The 20,765-nt window shown below is 40.1% G+C and overlaps 1 protein-coding gene across 1 annotated transcript in view; it reads right to left on the reverse strand.

Moving 5' to 3' along the window:
* The window catches only part of STK39 (serine/threonine kinase 39), a 301,651-nt gene that overhangs the window by 214,753 nt on the left and 66,133 nt on the right, over positions 1-20,765 (reverse strand). Inside the window, 3 exon segments of the mRNA XM_036858821.1 lie at positions 1,856-1,911; positions 3,119-3,260; positions 6,933-7,041. Coding sequence (XP_036714716.1) covers positions 1,856-1,911; positions 3,119-3,260; positions 6,933-7,041 — 307 coding nt within the window.

Below are 20,765 nucleotides of genomic sequence, written 5' to 3' on the forward strand. Positions count from 1 at the left end.
CCCATGTTGCACAGTGGGTAGTAAATTGGGCCTGTTTGATTCCAAAGCCTTTGTGCTTAATTGACACAACGAGTGCCTCCCCAGCGGTCTTGAACTTGACTAAATTTATCTTTTCAAAGGGGAGGACTAATACAAGATAACACTTCCATTATTAGTTCCCTAGGGAAGAAACATTTGATCTGAAACAAATTCTCAGTTTCCCTTTTGTATTTTCAAGACATCTTGTCTCTTCTTTAAAAAAATAACTCAGTGAGGGTCGCCGTAAGTGTACCTAACTAAATACAGAGCCTAAGGTCAGCATCATGCTCGCCATACAGGCCAGGGCATCACCTCACTGGTCCTCTGGTATCGAGAGAGGGGCAAACAATGAAACAAAGAGATGACTCAAGGCTTATCCTTTGTGTTGAGGGTGTGTTTGTTTTCTGCTGAACTCTCACATTTCTAGTAATAACCCCAGATCCTCAGATTTGTCTAGAAACAAGAGTGGGACCAAGAATTGCCATCAACTTTGTTCTAATAACTAGACATGTAAAGACCCTAAACCTATGCTAGAAGGTAGGACTCTTCCACTCCAACTCAAATACAAGCAGATTAGGCTGATTCAACATCTTCAACATTTCTTCAACAACACAAGCTAGATGGATGATCTTCACACCAAGGATGTTGGCAGGACGTGCTGCTGGTGATATTTAATGCCCGGAAGCCAGAAGGCTGAACACCCTGCGATGACAGGGACAGTCCAGTACAGAGAAGGACTGTCCAGCCAAAAATGCCCAAAGCAATGATGGATGAGAGGATGCTGAGACAGACCTTCCCAGACGGGGGCGTAAAACAAGAGTTGATATGAACATGGCTACATTTTAAACCAGGCCTTTCAGGCTATTCTAGGAGCATTAACAAAATGAGAGGTTCTGCACATAGAAGGCTCCTGTCTGATGTTCTCACTCGTTTGACCTTTACTGCCTTGCCATGCCTATCAACTGTCAAGAATCGCCATGAAGGGTCAGATTTAAGAGCAAAATAAGCCCTAGATTTTAAGAGTTCACAATTCTTTCAACTACCTCTTGAGAAATAAAAGGTTTAAAATTAATGTGTACAATGGTTTTAAACTTTCAAACTCATCCAAAAACTCTCAAAAGTGCTTCTTACAGTTATATAAATATCACCATTATTCAATCTGGAAGGTAGAAAATATAAAAAAATTAAAAGTAAAATTGTTCTTTATTAAAAGGCCACATTCTAAAATAGCAGGAAAACATGTTATACCTCAGACCGAAACATTCTATGATAGGGTAGCCCAGATACAGTGGTACATACAATGGAATACTACTCAGCCACTAAAAAGAATGAAATTTTGCCATTTGCAACAACATGGATGGACTTGGAGGGTATTATGCTAAGTGAAATAAGTCAGACAGAGACAGACAAATACTGTATGATATCACTTATATGCGGAATCTAAAAAATAAAACAAACTAGTGAATATAACTAAAAAGAAGCAGACTCACAGATATAGAGACCAAACTAGTGGTCACCAATGGGGAGAGGGAAAGGGGGAGGGCCTGTATAAGGGGTACAAACTACTATGTATAAAATAAGCTACAAGGATACACTGTACAACATAGGGAATATATCCAATATTTTATAATAACTATAAATGGAGTATAACCTTTAAAAATTGTGAATCACTACACTGTACACCTGTAACTTATGTAACATTGTACGTCGACTATACTTCAGTTTAAAAACACAGATTACATGCAATTTGTTCATTTCTTAGGAACAAGTCTACATTCTTTGAAGCCCTAACACTTCTGTAAACAGGTAAAGAATGTTTTATCTTTGTCAGCTTTACCTGCTATTTGTACTGAGCCATCCTCACCCAGAAGAATATTACCAGCTTTCAAATCCCTATTAGAAAAAAAAAAAAAAAAAGGAGAATTTAATTGTGGAGTACAGACATTATATTCACTCAGGGAGATTTTAATACATATCATACAATGGAGATGTTTGCCAAAATTATTATTTTATAAATATTAAAATTATATCACAGATTTTAAAAGTTACAAAGGTACATTGTGATTTTATAGTTTGCTCCTGGGGGATGATTAGGATTTTAGTAACAAATAGTTTATGTGATATCATTATCCAGATTTAATTAAAACAATAATGAGTAGATTATTTCATGTTACAGAGTTAGAGACGGCCATCTACACACAATACTATCATTTTATCAAGAACTAAAGCCCAGTCTATGTAAAGCTGTTCTACTTCCACTTAAATGTGTCTGTGATGCAGTTTGCAATCAATCCCCTCAGCCTCTGAAACAGTGGATTTGATCAGTCTCTCCTCTGGGGAGATACTGATGGTAAATACTAATTACAATACTCTGTAACGTATGTCTTCACTCTATAGAAGTTGTGCTGAGTAGTCTTAACACTTAAGAAAAATGACAATTTACAATTTATAAGTTTGCTTTCTAAAGTAATATTTTTTCTAATTATTGAAAGACATAGTAGATACCATTAAACATATAGCTCACTTATAGCTCAGGGCAAGGGAATTGCAATATTCATATTACTGGTAAATGGTTATTTACTTGCAACAATTCCTAAGAGCCCAAGGAGTACTAACCCATTTGAAGCATCAGGCACTCATATGCGATGCTGTTTAGCTATTTAAAGAATTAGCATTTTATGTCACAAAAGAGACGAAATTAGTGCCTCCCCTCCTTCTCTTCCACCACCATGTCAAAAATAATTAACATATTAAATGTTTGGAACACTCTCGCCCGTATTAGAAAGTTAGAGATGCTATCCAGTTCAAATGAGTATACTTCAAATGAGTATAAAATGTAAACGGATTTTTTTTGAGTCCCCACAGTGCTTTCTATAGTCTACTCTTATTTCAGTGAAAGCAGATAAACCAATATACCAATATAATTCATCAAAACTTGTTCTCTTGTTTCGTTCTTAAGTACTTTTTTCCCATCTGTTTAACCTACCTAAGTTAGAGATATGTCAATACCTACCTGTGAGGTGTGTTTCCTTAGTATTCTTTACTAACTAGGACTAAAGACATGAACAGCTGAATTTAAACATCTCTGCAGGGGTCATACCTGTGAATCTGACCATTTCTGTGTAGATAGTCTAAGCCTTCCAAAACCTCTTTAAGAATTGTTGCTATTATTGCCTCTTCCAGAACTCCATTCTTGTGTTCTCCTCGGTTAATGATGTATTTTATGATATCCAACATTGAACCTAAGTGGACAGACAGAAGAATTGAACAACTGTATAAGCACCTTCGTTACCTTTCCAGAATAGTCCTCCCTATTTAAAAAACTAAACGAGGGACTTCCCTGGTGGTCCAGTGGTAAAGAATCCGCCTTACAATGCAGGGGACGTGGGTTCAATCCCTGGTCAGGGAACTGAGATCCCACATGCTGCAGGGCAACGAAGCCCGAGAGCCACAACTACTGAGCTCGCGCACCTCAACGAGAGAGCCCGCGTGCCGCAAACTACAGACCCTACGCGCCCTGGAGCCTGCGCGCCACAACTAGAGAAGAGAAAGCCCACACGCCACAAGTAGAGAGAAGCCACAACGAAGACCCCGCATGCCTCAACGAAGATCCCGTGTGCCGCAGCTAAGACCCGACGCAGCCACAAATAAATTAAATAAATAAATAAATAAATAAATAAATAATTTTTTTAAAAAATCCTTAAAAAAATAAAAAGCTAAACGAGAACAACAAAATATAGTTTTCATTTGTTTATTTAACACAAATATTCCCAAGGCATACAAAACAATTGCATGGTAGCCCGTGACCAGAAAAACACTAAATCCAAGTTTGCAAGCACACATCCAGCTGAACGTAATGAGAGGGATTCTGGGTCAGGAAGCAGAAGACTGTTCACGGCCACTTCACAGTTAGTCCCTTTTCCGTAGACATGCAATTGGTTACAGATTAAAAGAGGGTTCGGGATGTCTAAACTGAAAAAGAAAGGAACAAGAGGCCTGCAGAAAAGACAGCAGGGAACTGCTGAGAGAAGGAAGCACAGTTTTTTCTTAACCTCAGGTAGGAGGAGAGAAAAAATGTCTGTTGCCTTTAGACCCCTGCTTATAACCAGAAGATTCCTTTCTGTGACTCTAGGCAATCTTCATTTACATTTACTTGAGGGGTGATGTACAGAGTTTAATAATAAAGAAATAAATACATAGTATTTTGTTACTATAAACAGATTAGTGTCCTTGGCACTGTGAATTCATGGTTCAACACAAGTTAATTAATATTCCAAACTTCCCGGTCACCTTAAGAGCCATAATTACCTGGGGGTTCAACACTTCTGAAGAGTTACCAAACAGCCTACCTCAGGACCTGAATTTGGCTCCAGGCTCTCCCTGATTTAACTAAGAGGACTGAGTTTCCCATCAGATATTACTACACCAGGATAGCCACCTGCCACTCAGTAAGAGATTTGATGTAATAAAATAATATAGAAGAAAACAAATGCACATCTTTCCCCTCAGGGAGAAACAAAACATCTCTTTATTCATTGACTCTTGGATTTGGGGATCATTTAGAAAACGATACTTCCAAAAACATTTTAATTTTTTTCTTTTAAGGATATACCATACCAGGCACGCATGCATTTCTGGCCTGCTGAAAGCAAAATGAGCCACAGGCTACATCTGCCCACATTCCCCTTACCTGTGGAAACCTGTTCCTCTCACCTAGGGCCAGGGGAGACTAAATTGGATTCTTTTAAAAAGACAATGAAATTTTCTATCCAGTCCTTAGGAAAGGGCAGAGGGGATATTCTCAAGCTTATAAAAGGTTAATTGGGATAAAAATAAAGAGAGGAATTAAAATCCACAGGGCCCCAGGTCACCAGAATTTCTTGTTTCCTCAGTTAGTGGACCCCCCTACAAGAAGAGACCAGGTTCAGATCATCTTATCAATAAAGCACCATCCTCAGCAGAACCAAGAAGCAGTTCTGATACTCAGCGTTGCAGCAGGCTCCAACGGGCTTCCTTTTTCCTTCCATTTTTCTTTTCCTTTTTAATTAAAAGCCAGAGTCAGCAGTCAAGGAAACAATAACTACTAGGATTGACAAGACTGGGAACAGAACCGGACTAAGCTCTCCCAGGCTCCCTACCGAGACCTACACAAGCAGACCCAAGGCAACTACAATGCCTTCGTCATCTCATTGCAGGGCCTCTGCTGGATCCAAGACAGTTTCTTTAAAAAAAAAAATTTTTAAGTTGTGATGCTGCCTTGATTCAGCCTTAGCTGAACTGGGTCTGCAGATAAAAATGGGCTCCACCAAATAAACTCTGCACCGTCAGTTCCGGCTTCGTCCAGGTACCACCAAATGTTCTCCTCTACTCCTAACCATACTTCATGTCTCAGTAAGATGGATATACAGGGAGGGACGCCCTGCAAAGAGAACACATGAGAGGTATGGGGATGCTGGGTATTAGGAAGGAATCCCTCGGGCTTTCTCAGCTCCAGTTTTCGGGTCTGTAAAGTGAAGGTGATGATACTTGCGGCGCAGGGTAGCTTTTACGTGTACAGATCCCAGCACTCACAGGCACGGCGTGTGTGGCCCTGGGCAAGCAGCCTAACTCTCTTGAGCTCTGGTGCCCTTTCTGAAACACAGGGATCATGGCACCTGCCATGCAATGGTGTTGTCCAGATTACAATGAAATAAAGTCAGTAAATCGCCTGGCACAGGATCCAGCCACGGAGGAAGTGTTCAAGAAAATTAACCGTTATCGTTATCCTCCCTTATCAACGAGTGACGTTAAAAGATTAAAAGAGATAAAATACAGGAATGGGAAAGTGTCTTATATATTTAATTGTCCATGGCTTTTTTTAAAAAATAATTTTAATTAATTAATTTATTTATTTTTACTTTTGGCTGTGCTGGGTCTTCGTTTCTGTGCGAGGGCTTTCTCTAGTTGCGGCAAGCGGGGGCCACTCTTCATCGCGGTGCGCGGGCCTCTCACTATCGCGGCCTCTCTTGTTGCGGAGCACAGGCTCCAGACGCGCAGGCTCAGTAATTGTGGCTCACGGGCCTAGTTGCTCCGCGGCATGTGGGATCCTCCCAGACCAGGGCTCGAACCCGTGTCCCCTGCACTGGCAGGCAGACTCTCAACCACTGCACCACCAGGGAAGCCCCCCCATGGCTTTTTTAACTTCAGTGATCTGAGGCTAGAGAGGCAAACTTCCTTCACCTTCCCACATGCTTTCTTCATGAAATCCACAATCTAAAACTACACTGTCCAGTACCATAGGCCACTGGCCACCTGAGGTTATTTAAATGTAAGCTAATTAAAATTGAATAGAAATTCAGTCCCTGGGTAACACTAGCCACATGTCAAATGTTTAAGAGCCACTAGTAGAAACTGGATAGCACAGCCGCAGAACATTTCCATCACCACGGATCTTTAGTAAACTGCACTGAAATAACTCATTATATTACAATGTGTTAAAGACTTGAATAATGTTAAGAATGAAGGCTTTAAAGAGGAAGGATTGGTTAACTTTTCTGAAGAGAGTAAGGGGTGGCTACAGAGAGGATGGGGCCTTTCAGGACTTGAGCACGTGGAGAAGGATAGACAGACATCCGGGGCTAAGGAGCAGCACAGAGACATCAGAGGGCAGAAGGCATTCGGGGAGTCTCACCCACACCTAGAAGGCTGGGGTAAAAGAGGACACAGATATTCTACAAGTTAAGCTGAATTATGAAAGGCTTTGAATATCAATGTGAAGAAATCCGGACTTTACTCTCCAGGCAAATAATAAACCAAGAAAACTTTTAAATACGGGAATAAGGGGATCAAATCTAAAGTCTTATTCAATATGCTGACTCACACAAAAGGAAAAAAAGAAAACAAGCAAACAAACAAAAATGACAAAATCCACTTACCTCCACTTAGTAATTTCATGACCAGCCAAAGTTCATCTTTTACCACAAAAGAGGTGTAATAGGTCACTACGTTGGGATGGCTGCACTGACTCATGGCTTGAATTTCTTTCTATAAAAAGAGCAAAACACGACATGTACCATGGGGTGAAAATCGGGAAGCAAGACACAAGTGAACCACAGTTGAATATCTGGGTAACTCTCCTACTTAAAGCACACCTGGGCGAGGGGCTGCCTAAACCATTACTTCACAGAAACCACACGAGAACTAACTCTCTCACCCTCGTTATCAACTTGCTAGAATTAGGAAGGCCTCTACAGGAGACCCCAGAGCCCTGAGGACCAGCCACAGGACAGAGGAACTTCAGATCAGCACACAGCCCCATAACCCCCCCAGCCGCCGTATGTGATAAGTGCCTCCTACCTGAACCCAAAGCCTCGACAGAGAGATAAAAGATTGGTGAGCTATTAGGAGACCTGGGTCCTGGTGCCAACCTGAACCCTGGTGCTCCTCACTCATCCAAAAAGGGGCAACAAAACTGCTTGTTTCTCAGGACTGCTGTGATGGTACATGAAAAACTACCTATAAAAATGCTAGAGTATCATTTCCCAAACTATCTTCCATGGTAGATATTCCATCAAGGAAAAAAGCAAGGTGGGGGTGGGAGGGGCAGCTGGTAAAACGAAATAAGCTTGGGCAACAACAGATACTACATCTCAGTTTACAGGCGTCACGTCACAGGGTATGCTAGTACTGTCAAAGGCTCTGAGAAGTCCTGCAGTAGATAAACTGTCATAGTTGAATCCACAGGAACAATGCAGGAAAATAATGCTTTGTGGGTCACAGTTTAGAAAAGAGTTTTATCAAAAGACAAAACAACAAAGCTTTGAAACCAAACAAATGGGCAACTTCAATAAGCCACAGTTTTCTGCAATACTCAAGTTCATGTTGGTTTTGGTTTGCTGTTTTAAGTTACCGCCAGATGACTCCTACAAAATGTCAGTCGAATGCTAACCCTCAATCAAAGGTACCAGACCAGTGTAACTCACTTTCAAGGTGCTGACCAAAAGCCACAAGAATAACCTAAGTCGTCACAGAAACCTCACTTATGTTATTATGTATTTATGATGAAATAAAAGTGTATCTGTGCATCCTGTAAATATTTTCAATAATGAGTGTCTACTTTGCATTAACTTAAAGTTGCCAACCAGAATATTCCAATTTGAGCTGCTATCCTTATATATCCAGTACTACTTTAATCCTCAAATTACTAAGATGACCCTACATGTCAATTAACTTGGCCTAAATACCATGACATATAACACATATACGCATCTTAATACATGCATTTATTTAGGTGCTTTTTATCATGGATAAACTTGTAAGAAAATCACTAATTTTTCTATTTTCCTTTCGTTATATGACAACACTTCCCCTTCATCATTTTCCTCATCCACTTAACTGATCACAGGTTTTCTAAATCTAACAATTTTCAATTCAGCACCTCCTGTCCTTTGAAGAAGATCTGAAACCTGAGGTCCAGTTTCCATCTGTTCCTGGTGTTAGGTTTTGATAGCGTAAGACGCTTCTGAAGGAGAAATGGAACACTGACCAGCATTCCTATTTCAAGTGGCTAGCATCTGCTCGTTGCGGGGATGGTGCACTTTGAAGGCCTGCAGCTCTATGTAGGGTCCGGTTTAAACAGATGCCCCCGTTCTTCACAGAAATGAGAATACTGTTTCTTCAAAGTATGTGTGCTCTGCATTTTCACCATTTTATATCCGATGTGAATGAACGCCTTTCTAGCTTTCTAACACCAAACTTTTAAATCATTAAAGCATACAATCAACAACCGGTGCTCATATGAAAGGAAATTCTTTTGCATGGAAGCAAAGTCGGGTCAGAGTCTGGAAAACCACATTTTTTTTTTTTTAGACCTTTGCATTTAGATGGCCAGTATCACTTCCTACCCAGAGGATCAGATTCTCTGAGATGATAGCAGTGAGCTACTCTGTGTGTGTGTGTGTGTGTGTGTGTGTGTGTGTGTGAGAGAGAGAGAGAGAGAGAGAGAGAGAGAGAGAGAGAGAGAGAGAGAGAGAGGGAGAGAGAGAGAGAGAGAGAGAGAGAGAGAGAGGGAGAGGGAGAGAGAGGGAGAGAGAGAGAAACTCTTTTAATCAACCTATGGAGAAACTGTTTTAGAAAGCCTATGGATGTAACTTATCAAATTCTATTCCTTCAAATTTCAGGGCCTTAGAGGTACCAGCTGGATATTTAAAAGTCCTGAGGATTTAAAAAAAAAAAAAAAAGAAGAAGAAGAGACACAGATACTGCCACTACTAATAAACCCCCATGAGCAGTATAAGGGCAGATCAAAGAAGAGGTGGGTCCTGAGAAGAGAGGTGGGACTTGTATCAGTCTGACCACTCATAATCTCACTGCCCTCCTCACCGCTTGGCCAGGGGTCCATATCCCCCACTCCTACACCACCTATTTTACTACACAGCCTTTCCATGCAGTAGAGCCTCTAATGTGTAAAGACACGATGAAACTCGCCTTAGGGAAAAACACTGGTCACTCTGCCTTGGGATATGACCTGTGCTATCACTGAACCCCCATATTAAGTAATATTTCCACAAATGGGGTAGAAATACACTTTTAAAAAGGAAGAAATAGGTGTTATACCGGCCTATCCAACCCTTAAATTAATTTATATATAAACCTTTTGTTTAGTTGCCTTTTAGAGAGATACAAAATTTTTATACAGTTTCCCCTTGAACAACATAGGGGGCGCCGACCCTTCGTTCATCAAAAATCCTCCCTAGGTATCCAAGGTTTCATTCCTCCGTGTCCTCGGATTCAACCAACCAGTCATGTAGTACTATAGTATTCACTATTGAAGAAAACGGGTATAAGGGGACCTCCACAGTTCAAACCTGCATTGTTCAGGGGTCAACTGTATTTATAATTTTGCTATGGTCTGCACATTTGTGTCCCTACAAAATTCCTAAGCTGATGGTATTAGGAAGTGGGGCCTTTGGGAGGTGATTAGGTCATGAGGGTGGAGCCTTCATGAATGAGATTAGTGCCCTTATAAAAGAGACCTCAGAGAGCCAGCTCACCCCTTCCACCACGTGAGGAAGCAGAGAGAAGTCTGCAGCCTGGAAGAGGACCCCCATCCAGCCAGGCTGGCATCCTGACCTCAGACTTCCAGACTCCAGAACTGTGAGAAATAAGTTTCTTTGTTTATAAGCCACCTGGTCTATGGTATTTTGTTCTAGCAGCCCAGACACACCAAGACAATTTTATATATTTTTTATAACTTGAAAAATATAATATTACTTAAATCAAATATTCTTTCCACAGAACTACTCTCCCCATTTTCTTTCAACAGTGATGATGGTTGCTATATGAATCCTTTCTTGGTAACAGTCTATCAACTAAATTATCCAAGCTTTTCCCAGTGCCTTAACTTTACCCACATGGGTAGGCAAAGCCATTTACCCCCAAACATACTCATCCCTTCCATCCCTAAAAGTAACCAAAGTATTGCCCAAAGATGAATAAATGGATGAAAAAAAATCCTTTTTATCCAATTCTTCCTACAGAATGACTGGGTTCCAACACTCTATTCCCTTAATTAGGGCACAATCCACGGAAGATGTGTGACTTAGAGCAGCGCTTCTCAAACCTGAATGTGCACACAGATCACCTGTGGACCTTGTGAAAATGCAGATTCTGATCCAGTAGGTCTGGGGTGGGGCCTGAGATTCTGCATTTCTAAGTGGCTTCTAACTGATGCGGATGCTTCGGGCCCAGAAACCAGACTTTGAGTGACAAAGTGGCAGAAGGCAGGCAGACAGGCCCTCGGGTGGAGGGGATGTGAAAGGAAGGAGCACAGACGACTGGCTGCAACCCAGGCCCTGGGGTTGGAAGGGTAGGAGAGCAGGCCCAGTGGCGAGGCCTGGCTGAGTGAGACCTCGTGAAAGGGGTAGGAGGCAAAGCTGGAGATCAGGGAGATCATGGGATTACAGTGGTTTGAATTTCACAACTACAGGAAAGGGTAAAAAATTCGAAGCGAGAGAAAAACATGAGGTCAAAGTTGGAAGAACTCACGGAACTCTGAAACCCAGGCAACACATTTGCCAAAACTATAGTCAAGGAATGTAACACAGTGGCTCCCTTGGAAGTCTCGTGAAATCAGACTCAGACGTGTCATCAAGTGCCAAACCAAGCTACGGCACGGTATTTAAGCTTCCCTGTGGCTTGAAGAGCTGGATCTGCTCTTGCAGCTTCACCTGAAACGCGGTACAAGTGAAATTTCACACGAGTGGGAAAACCGACCTAAAATGGGGCAGCGAGTAAAAACCCTTTCCATCTGCTAACCCCAAAGTGGCAGCCGCAGCAGCGTCTCTGCTGGGAGCGATGTGGGCTAAAGGCAGATCAAAGAGGGACACCCACACACTGCTGCTGGCCCAGCCCGGATGAATTCGCCGAAACAGGACATGACACATCCCTCTTATATGGGACAAACTAGGTTTGGCTGCACAAAAGAACATAAAGCGTCCCACCCTGAAAATGTGATGCGTGGGGAGGAAAAAAACTACCCCCTAAAACTGGAAAGTTTTAAATTTAAAAAAAACTGTGTTTAAATATTTATGAGCAATTTTCTAATATTGCTGTATGGCCTTTGTCTAACCATTTCCCTCCCCCCAAATTTTTTTCTCCTATTACTATTACTGAGAATAAGCAGGAACCGTGATTAACAGGGATGTGAGCCAGCAGGAGCCACTTCGGAAGGGCTGCACTCTAAGACACAGCTGGCTTGGAAGCTTGGCTTTGCCACTGACCGCAGCTTGATTACTTGCGCGGGTCATCCAGCATCTTTCAGCCTCAGAATCCTTTTCTGTAATACAATGCCATCTACACAGGACTGTTGTGAAATAAGCAAAGTGAGATCTATACGACTCCTTGCAGAAGGCCTAGCACATGACAGGAAGGTTGAAAGTCAGTCCCTCGATGTCTCAGTTCCTTCTTTGTGTGTGAGTATCCCAGCATCCCCAAGCTGATCACTAATCCCACGTGTCCCACGTTCCCGACTAAAGTCTCAGAGGCACAGAGACAGCCCTTAGCAGCAGCACTCACCCTTCCCCACAGGAACGTCACATACGAACATGCTCTGTGCCCTGCTGGCTCAAGGAGTGTCCTGTAACACGTGTCCAGGTCATTGGGCCATGAGTTTTTCGCTTCATTCCTAACTCTACAACATCCTCACCTGCGTTTTCCCTTAGTATCTCGTCCTGTGTTTAATTTATACCACCTTATCATACTTCATGTATCCTAGTATGCTGCCTCAAACGCTTTTGAAATTAAGAAGTCTAAACAGATACTTACGCAAAGCTTTCAGAACAAAGAGAAACAAAAAAGAGCTTGGAGACATAAGAATTAGGAAAAAGTTAAAAGTCTAGTTTCTGTTGTCCTGAAGACGATGCGATTCACAAAGCGCTAAAAGGAAAGAGATTTAAATGGATCCTGAATTCAAAATATTAAACTATGCTTAACCACATTAGCATATTTTAATACCTCAGCTAAATCTTAAATAAATTCTTCTTTATCTGATATTGGTGGCAAAATGTCCTACTCAGCCTTGGTTGAGAAGTCAACCCACCCAAGTTCCAACATCATGTGCAGTTAAATCTGAGGAGGTGCTATTTCTAACTTTATTCTAAAGTACTTGTTCTCAACCTTGGCTGCACAGTGGAATCGCCTCGGGAGCTTTAAAAAATACCAATGCCTGGATCTCAGCCCCAGAGACACTGATATAAAATTGGTTTACGACACAGCCTGGGAATGAAAATTTTCAAAAGCTCCCAGGTGGATTCTACTGTGTAGCGAAGGTTGAGAAGCGCTGCTTTCCAGCTAAGCACTGAGATGCATTAATTCTTTCAATGAAATGCTGAGAGAAACAGCTACCTCCCAAGCACATTTCCACACTGCAACTTAATCTAAAAAGGAAAAATAAATATATGACCCACAAATACTATCAAATAAAACGTATATTTCCAAATGCAAGAGATAACCAAATACATCTTTAAAATGTATGCAGCACCGTCCAAGCATCTAAAGAATTCCTTACATGATATGAGGGTAACCGTGTTAATTGAAAACACTTTTCAGAAAGTCGTCGTCAGGCTTGCACTTCCATAATATCAGCATCATTATGAAGGGTAACCTCATCAATATTCATAAGTAAACCAATACTGTAAGTAGAATTATTTTTAAAAAAAAGAAAAAAAAACCCATAAACTTCAATGATTTCAAATGTCAGCCAAGAAATGGAAGGGAAAGATTGACAAAGTTCTCCTAAGAGCATTGTATTTTTCGGACTGTCATTTTCAATCATGAAAAATGTCATTGTGACTTTTTTTAATTATAAAAAAGTAAATGCCACATATGCAGCAAACTCCTGCCTCTTTTAAAACAAGAGTACCAATAGGAAAAAACCTACTCAAGGTAGAGTTAAGTCAAATATTCTGACCTGTACTATTTATGAATAAATCAACCAATGTCCCTCACCAGTTAGTTTTATAATTATTTTCATATGATTTGGTATCTGTCTATCCAAGTACAGTCCAGTTGAAGACAGGATTAGAAATGGGGAAAGTCTAGATGTTTTGAAGACAGGGAAACACTTGTAAGAAATTAGGAAAAGGGAAACAAATTTTGTGATAGCCTTAATCAGTGTTTGTGGAGAAGTATTTAAAACTAGAGGGAGCAGTTGTAAAAGATAAAGTATCAGGGGAGTTGGAGGTAGGTCTGGAAAATCCCTGGAAATCAGCAGAGAAATCACAATGGGTAAACATCTACTTCCGACAGAACAGAATGCCCATCCCAGGGCCTATCTGCTTGGTTATGAATGATGGGCATTCTGCAAAAACTGGTCCCAAAAACACTAAAGAATTTTGCTTGGAAATGAAAAAGTCGCCGCAATAGTTATTTTTCACCAAGAGAAAATAACTCTTTCCAAGGAAAGGAAAGAAAGCAAAGAGTAAAGGAGTGATGTGGAAAGTTCAATGGGGAAGAACCATTTTCTTTCAGAGTTGGCTGAAAAAGTTCTTCAGCAAACAGTAACAAGGATGCCTTATGGGTTCTGAAAGCTCTTAAGTTGGCTATCAGGAATCTGAATCAGACTCAGCTATCAACAACTGCTATTTGATCATTTAACTGTCCATGACTGGGTGTACTGGGAAAAGTAAAGTCAAAGACTTCGTTAAAAACAGAAACACGAAGAATCTTTCTTGTCAGCCAATTTATGCTGCTGGTAACCTCCAGGCCAGTTTTCAGTGCTGCTGCTATTTTTGGCTTCATCACCAAAGGATGAGAATGCGAGGTGAAATGTGTCTTTCTTTTTTGCGGCCTCCCGTGTCCCACACCTGGGTATGATCTGCAGCCTGGGGTTCTGCCAGGGAACAGAGGCAGAAACCCCGCTGAACACTCTCCAGCCTTCTCCCTGTTTCCGAGTCCTTCTTCTTCAGAGTCAGCTTAATTAATTGTGGAAATATAACCAAACCAAAATAAGAAAGACAATAACATAGGAAAGAACAGAACCATCTGTCTCAACCCAAGCAATAACATTTTCCAGAAGTTTATGAGGATGGCAAAAGTGAAGTATTAAAAAAAAAAAAAAAGATGTTAACTGAAGTTGTATTCAATCTGGGAATGTTTTCCCCATTTTCTCCTACTCTGAAAATGAGTATGTACTGGGTCTCTCTGTTACCAAGCACATGTAAGTCCAGAAACCTGAATGGCCTTGAAATGTTAATTTCTGCTTACATTTTGAAAAAAAAAAAAAAAAAGAGATGTTAAACATTTTAGCAAGCCATTTCTAACAAATGTATAAGAACACTTAAAAGTAAATTCAATTAGGATATTTAATTATTATCTGGATCTGCTATGATATAACTTTTAAATTTAACGTTCCAAAAAGAAAATTATTTTTCTCCAGCCAAATCATATTCCTAAGCTAATGTAACTTTAGAGCTGTAAAAATAAGTTACTTTTGCATATGTGATATTCTTTAATTTCTTAAAAATGGTACGTCCTCAAATTATCCAAAAGTTTCTCATTTCTAATTCTGCCCTCAATTGGACTATACGTGGGTAAGCACAAACACCAAATCATATGAAAATAATTACAAAGCCAAGTGGCAAGGGACAAATGACAGTATAAAATATAATATTTGGGACTGAAATGCTCAAAATAGTACTACACTCAGTGAAGTAGTCTTATATTTTAATGCTATACCCTTGGTATAAAAGATTCTACAAGAAATAGCCAAATGCAATTTGTTACCGCATATGACAAGGGATGTGCTGGGATATGAATAATTAATTTACTAATTAGAAAGTTCTTTAGTTCAAAAAGAATGGAAGGTACTTTCACTGACACAATAGAGAAAACACATACATTATAGCTTCCAGCTTTTTAAGCTGATGTCCTCAAACTGGTACAAATTTTTTTCTATAATAAACAAGATTTGCAAAAGTATTAACACAATTACAGAGATTAGGTTAAAATGCACCAAAAGAAATTTTTTTCTTCATTTTTCAAAATCTCAATTAAAAGGGAAAAAAAGCCTTCTGACTAGAGGAACTGCTTAGAGGTCCCCAAATACTATAATTTAATTTTAAAAGGAAGAGAGAAGCCTGTGTCAGATAATAGGAGATAACTATTCTCTCAAATGACCATTAGGCAAAGTCAATATTTAGAGCTTTATTCTCCAAAATAACCTACAAATCATAGCTAATTCATTCCTCTAAAGAAATGGAAGGAAAGTATGGAAGGAGTGAGGGGGAAAAGGTAAAGGATCAGGGGGAGAGAAAGGGGAGTACAGAGGGAACTGCAGATCAAGAGAAAAGCAAAATAATTAATAAAATAGGGACTTCCCTAGTGGCGCAGTGGTTAAGAATCTGCCTGCCAATGCAGGCGACACAGGTTCGGGCCCTGGTGCGGGAAGATCCCACATGCCGCGGAGCAACTAAGCCCATGTGCCACAACTACTGAGCCTGTGCTCTAGAGCCTGCGAGCTACAACTACTAAGCCCACGTGCCACAACTACTGAAGCCCACGTGCCTAGAGCCTGTGCTCCACAACAAGAAAAGCCACTGAAATCAGAAGCCCACACCAGGGGCGGGTGGAGAAAGAAAGAAATTTATTAAAAAATAAATATATAAATAAAATAGCACTATAGCAGAAAGCAAAATGAGAGCAGGGCTTCGTTCTGAGCAATGTAAGCACGATTTACTTACAAATACTGTCAGTGAGAGCAAAATATCTTTATAAGATGATACAGGAAGAGAAGGGCAAATGCTAGAGTTTTTCTATTTCAAGACTGAGAAATTTTTTCATTATGTACATAGGAGAAACAGATGGCACTCTGTGTACCCAAATCTACGAATTTATGGTGAATTTTAATCGTTACACCACAATACTGGAGTGACTTGACACTATCCCGAATTATAAAGCATAATTTGCTATTAATTAGTGTTTCTATTTAAATGATTTTAAAAGGGGATTTCATTAGAAAAATTAATTTTTAAATACACAGAATCATAGAACTTTTGGTGGTGAAAATAAATTTTTGCTTTCGAGTATACTTCCTTATTGAACAAATGAGGAGACTGTGGACCAGAAGTGAAAGTGATCATCCCGAGTCCAGGACCCAAGTGGAGAATGCAGGCCCTCTGACCCAGGAAGCAATCTTCCCTCTACCACAAATTTCAGCATTCATCACTGGTGCATAGTTGTTTTTTGAGACGGTTTTTGCTCACATTTGTCACTCATCACAAACTAAAATATTTAATGATCATTACATGTTATTGCATAATATAATCACTTAACTAGATATTTTACCCTTTTTTTTTTTTTTTAAAGAAATAAGCACTTTGTCCAACCCAGGGCCATGATTTTCCTACACCTAAAGCACTCCTACAGTTAAGAATTAAACTGTAAGATTTGATGGCACTGATGTATATGAAAGAATGAGAAAACGGTACTGAGTTTTCTGTGACTCAGTACCAAGGACAGACTAAAAATATGAGAATTCTAGTCTAGAGAAAAAAAATTGAGAAGGATATGATTAAAATCTAAAAATCATAAAGTCAAGTAAGATGATGACCCAAAATGTTCAACAATCCCTGGGTAGAACTAAAGGAGAGTGTGCCCTGAAGGCTGAAAAAAGTGGGATTTAGGATAAATAAAAGGAAGGACTGTGTCACATTTATGGAATTCACTGTCACCTGGTAATAGAGACGGAAAAAGATAGATGACTTCAGAAAAGTCATCTATCCGTGTAATAAATTCTCCACCCACGTAATAAATGTTAACGGAAGCCAAGTGTGCCCTCGAGTAGCATCCCTAACCTTTGAGGTTGACCACAAACCAGAGAACCAAGCTCTTTCAAGAAACCTCAAGGCCATCTTCAAGAAGAACATACTAGTCTGCATGACGGTGGGTCAGACCCACTTAGCAAGCCTTAAGTTCCTACTGGAAAGCAAGAACTTCCTCAATGGAGTACACATTAGAGAATCTATCAATCTGCCAACCCATTTCTAGACAAATAGAGGGGAAATGTGCAGAAAGATATTCCTAGCTCAAACATCTCACCAGCCCAATACCAAAATGAAGAGACTCACTGGCCAGTCCCTGGGCTCCACAACAAAAAGGACCCATCTTTGTTTTCCCACCATCTAGCTCAGTGCCTACCATCTAGCAGGGTTTTAATAACTATGGAGTGAACAAATTCTGCTCTAAAACTATATCTCCCAGAGGGTGTTAAGCTATTATAATTAGTCATTTTTAACACTGTGGGATTAACCAAATATGGGGTTAACAACAAACATGGGATTAACAACTCTCAGAATTATCAAAGTATCTAGGTTGGGATGGTTAAGAATATAGAACAGACCAGTAAAACCCCTTGGCTCCTGGAAAATTAACCACCAAGATCATCAAAACCTAGCGAGATGAGGATGTATAGGCCAAAGTCAAAAACACATATGAAAATTCAAAAGAATGCATAGAAAAATAATTAGTTTAGATGAGTAGGTTAAATGCTACTCATGTGATGCCAAGGAAAACATTTATTCTAGGGTGTTCTCTAATCTAATTGTTAAAATGAAATGAATTTTTAGTGAGTGTATACCTTTGTCCTCTCATGTATATACCCAAAACTCATCCTTTTTATGGGCTTAAGTACAATGGAGAAACTCAAGTATTTACCAAATAAATTAGTATCTCTGAGGATATGACAGTACTTATTTCAACAGCATAAATTTTATTTAAATTACCAATTATTTAGCACCAGTGATCTCACTGAACATTTCTTTTCCTCCCTTCATTCTCAGAGAAGGTGACACTGTAATGATTACTTTGCTTCAGAAATCATGATACTTCAATAAAACAATAAATTTAAAAAAAAAAAAAAAAAGGAAAGAAATCATGACCACTCGAATCTTCTTCAGCCAAACCTCGAACAAACTCTATGACCATGGGAAAATCGGACAGCCTCCATCACATAAAGAAGCAGAGTCCAGGGCCAGTTGTCCAAAACTGTTCTCTACCATCATACCCAACCTCCTTGGTTAAATCCCAGCTTACTATGGGAGTCAGGGCAGGGGGGTAGGGACAGGGCAGAGAGTAGGGGTGGGAGGTGAGAGTTTTAACAGGGGAGGCAGCTGTTCCTGTAGCCAGCAAACAGTTGATAACTGTGACTTCTATAACATAACACTCCCACAAGATAAGGATTCCAGCGGCCATTGTTTCTTATAAGGACAATGGTTTCCAGTCAACACAGGGCACAGTTTGTGAAATGATGCAAAGCACTGACCTGTATATAATACACACACACACACAGAATTAAAGGATTATTAGGATACCGGATGTCCAAACACTGCCAAAATGTGAACCCACAGAGATAATAAAAGCGCGAGCACCAGCAGGATGAGAAATCGAAAAGGATTACAGCAACTTTGCGCCACAAAATCATGTGCCGATAGCTGGGCTACAAAAGCCTGCCAACTTTAGGCAGCCTATACTGTAAATTCCATTTCTTTTTGTTTGCAAAGGACCTGGGAGTTTTGTGTCCTAAAGAACCATTGCCATTCTCCCCATCCCTAGAAATAGCAAGACATCGAAAGGTCAACGGTTCAAAATTAAGGAAAGATCAGAGCAACAAATCAATACATCTTTTAAAATGAAAAAACAGATAATTATGCACATACACTATACTCCATTAACACAACATGGGCATTGCTGGGACTGGGGTGCAGGGGGGAAGAACGAAAGAAATAAATTAAGTGCTAATAAGCAAACTTGTAAATCTTAAGACCTCAGATTAATGGAGTCAAGGACAAAGCCATAAAAGCACCAGTCCTCACACTGACAGCTCTGGCTAAATTATGAGTAACTCCAAATGACACTGCTATGGTTCCTGGTGCCGGGGTAATAGAGAAAATGGCCCGGAATGAGAGTCTCCCTCATGCCTCCACTAGGACCCTTACATAGCTATCATCACTGACAGCCGACTGCTGATGAGACGTCAGCAAGGGGAAAACACGGAAGCTTTGGGCAACTGACGGCTTGGTAGGAACCAGAGACCACAGCATCAGCCCAGAAGGCTGGTTTCAGAGCTGTCAGATACAAGCACACACAAGCCTTACACATATTCTGTATAAATATTCTGCTGGTGGTAAAAAGATGGCTGTGAGACCTCCAACAGAACACCACGATCAAATACAACTGTCATGGGCAAAGCTGTCACGGGCAAGAGTGCTATTTCCAAATAGGGCGTTAAGTATAAATGTATACTCCAAGGTTTTTTAAAAATTAATGTGTACTTTGTATAGCCACAGAACTTGAGGACTCCTAATGGGATCTTAGAGATCTTGGGATTCAACTCTTTTTAAAGCGTGCAGAGCTGTCAGGTAACTTGACTAAAATCAAAAAACAAGTTAGTGGCGAAAGCAGGACACAGCTCTCTCCACAGTTTGTTTAAAGCTTTTTCCACTCCGGAAAGTGATCTTGAAAACTGGTCCGATGACAAAGTCACAATTTTATTGGTCACTGTGATAGCAAGCAACAGAAGTGTGCAGTAATAATTTCAGTAAGAGCAAAGCACAGCTAAAATTTTGAAGAGAGTAAAAGCCTTAAAGGTATGCAAAAAAAAAAGATTTTTTTTTTGAAATTAACATTAAGTTGTGGAAGCCCTTCCTTTAATCTGAGTTTTAGCTGGCAATCTGTTGCTTCCAATCCAGTGAAAACTATGCCTTGTGTAGTCTAATTTGAAATGTAAGACCAAACAGATCTGGAAAAGTAGAGCTTTATCCTTGTACTTAATTTATACTATAGTGTACTGTAATTATGCCTGAAGTAAAAGCTATATTCTGAGTAAAGACAAAAAGCTCTTGTTAATGACATTCCATTCCCCCAGTGTAGGCTATAACAAAAGGCTTCTTCATTTGGAGCCAACTGTCATTACACTTTGTAGCGTGTATGGAGCTGTTGGACTAATATTTGTCCTGGGATTAGTGTTGGGATAACCAATCAGTTAACTCCTCCACTGCAGTATTTTATTATCCTCAAATAAATGACCAAAAGGAAAAAAAGAAAATTGGCAGGTGGAACGACAACTATATTTATGAGATTAAACTCTCAAACCCTTCACAGTTTGCTGGGCAACTAATAACCATTTGCCAAGCTCTTCATTTAATAATGAGTCAGCTAAGCCAAAAGCAAATGTTCCTTCAACCACCAATGGTACTACAGTCATATCACACCGA

This window comes from Balaenoptera musculus, chromosome 7, assembly GCF_009873245.2.
Source record: "Balaenoptera musculus isolate JJ_BM4_2016_0621 chromosome 7, mBalMus1.pri.v3, whole genome shotgun sequence".
In the NCBI taxonomy this organism is placed as follows: Eukaryota; Metazoa; Chordata; class Mammalia; order Artiodactyla; family Balaenopteridae; genus Balaenoptera; species Balaenoptera musculus.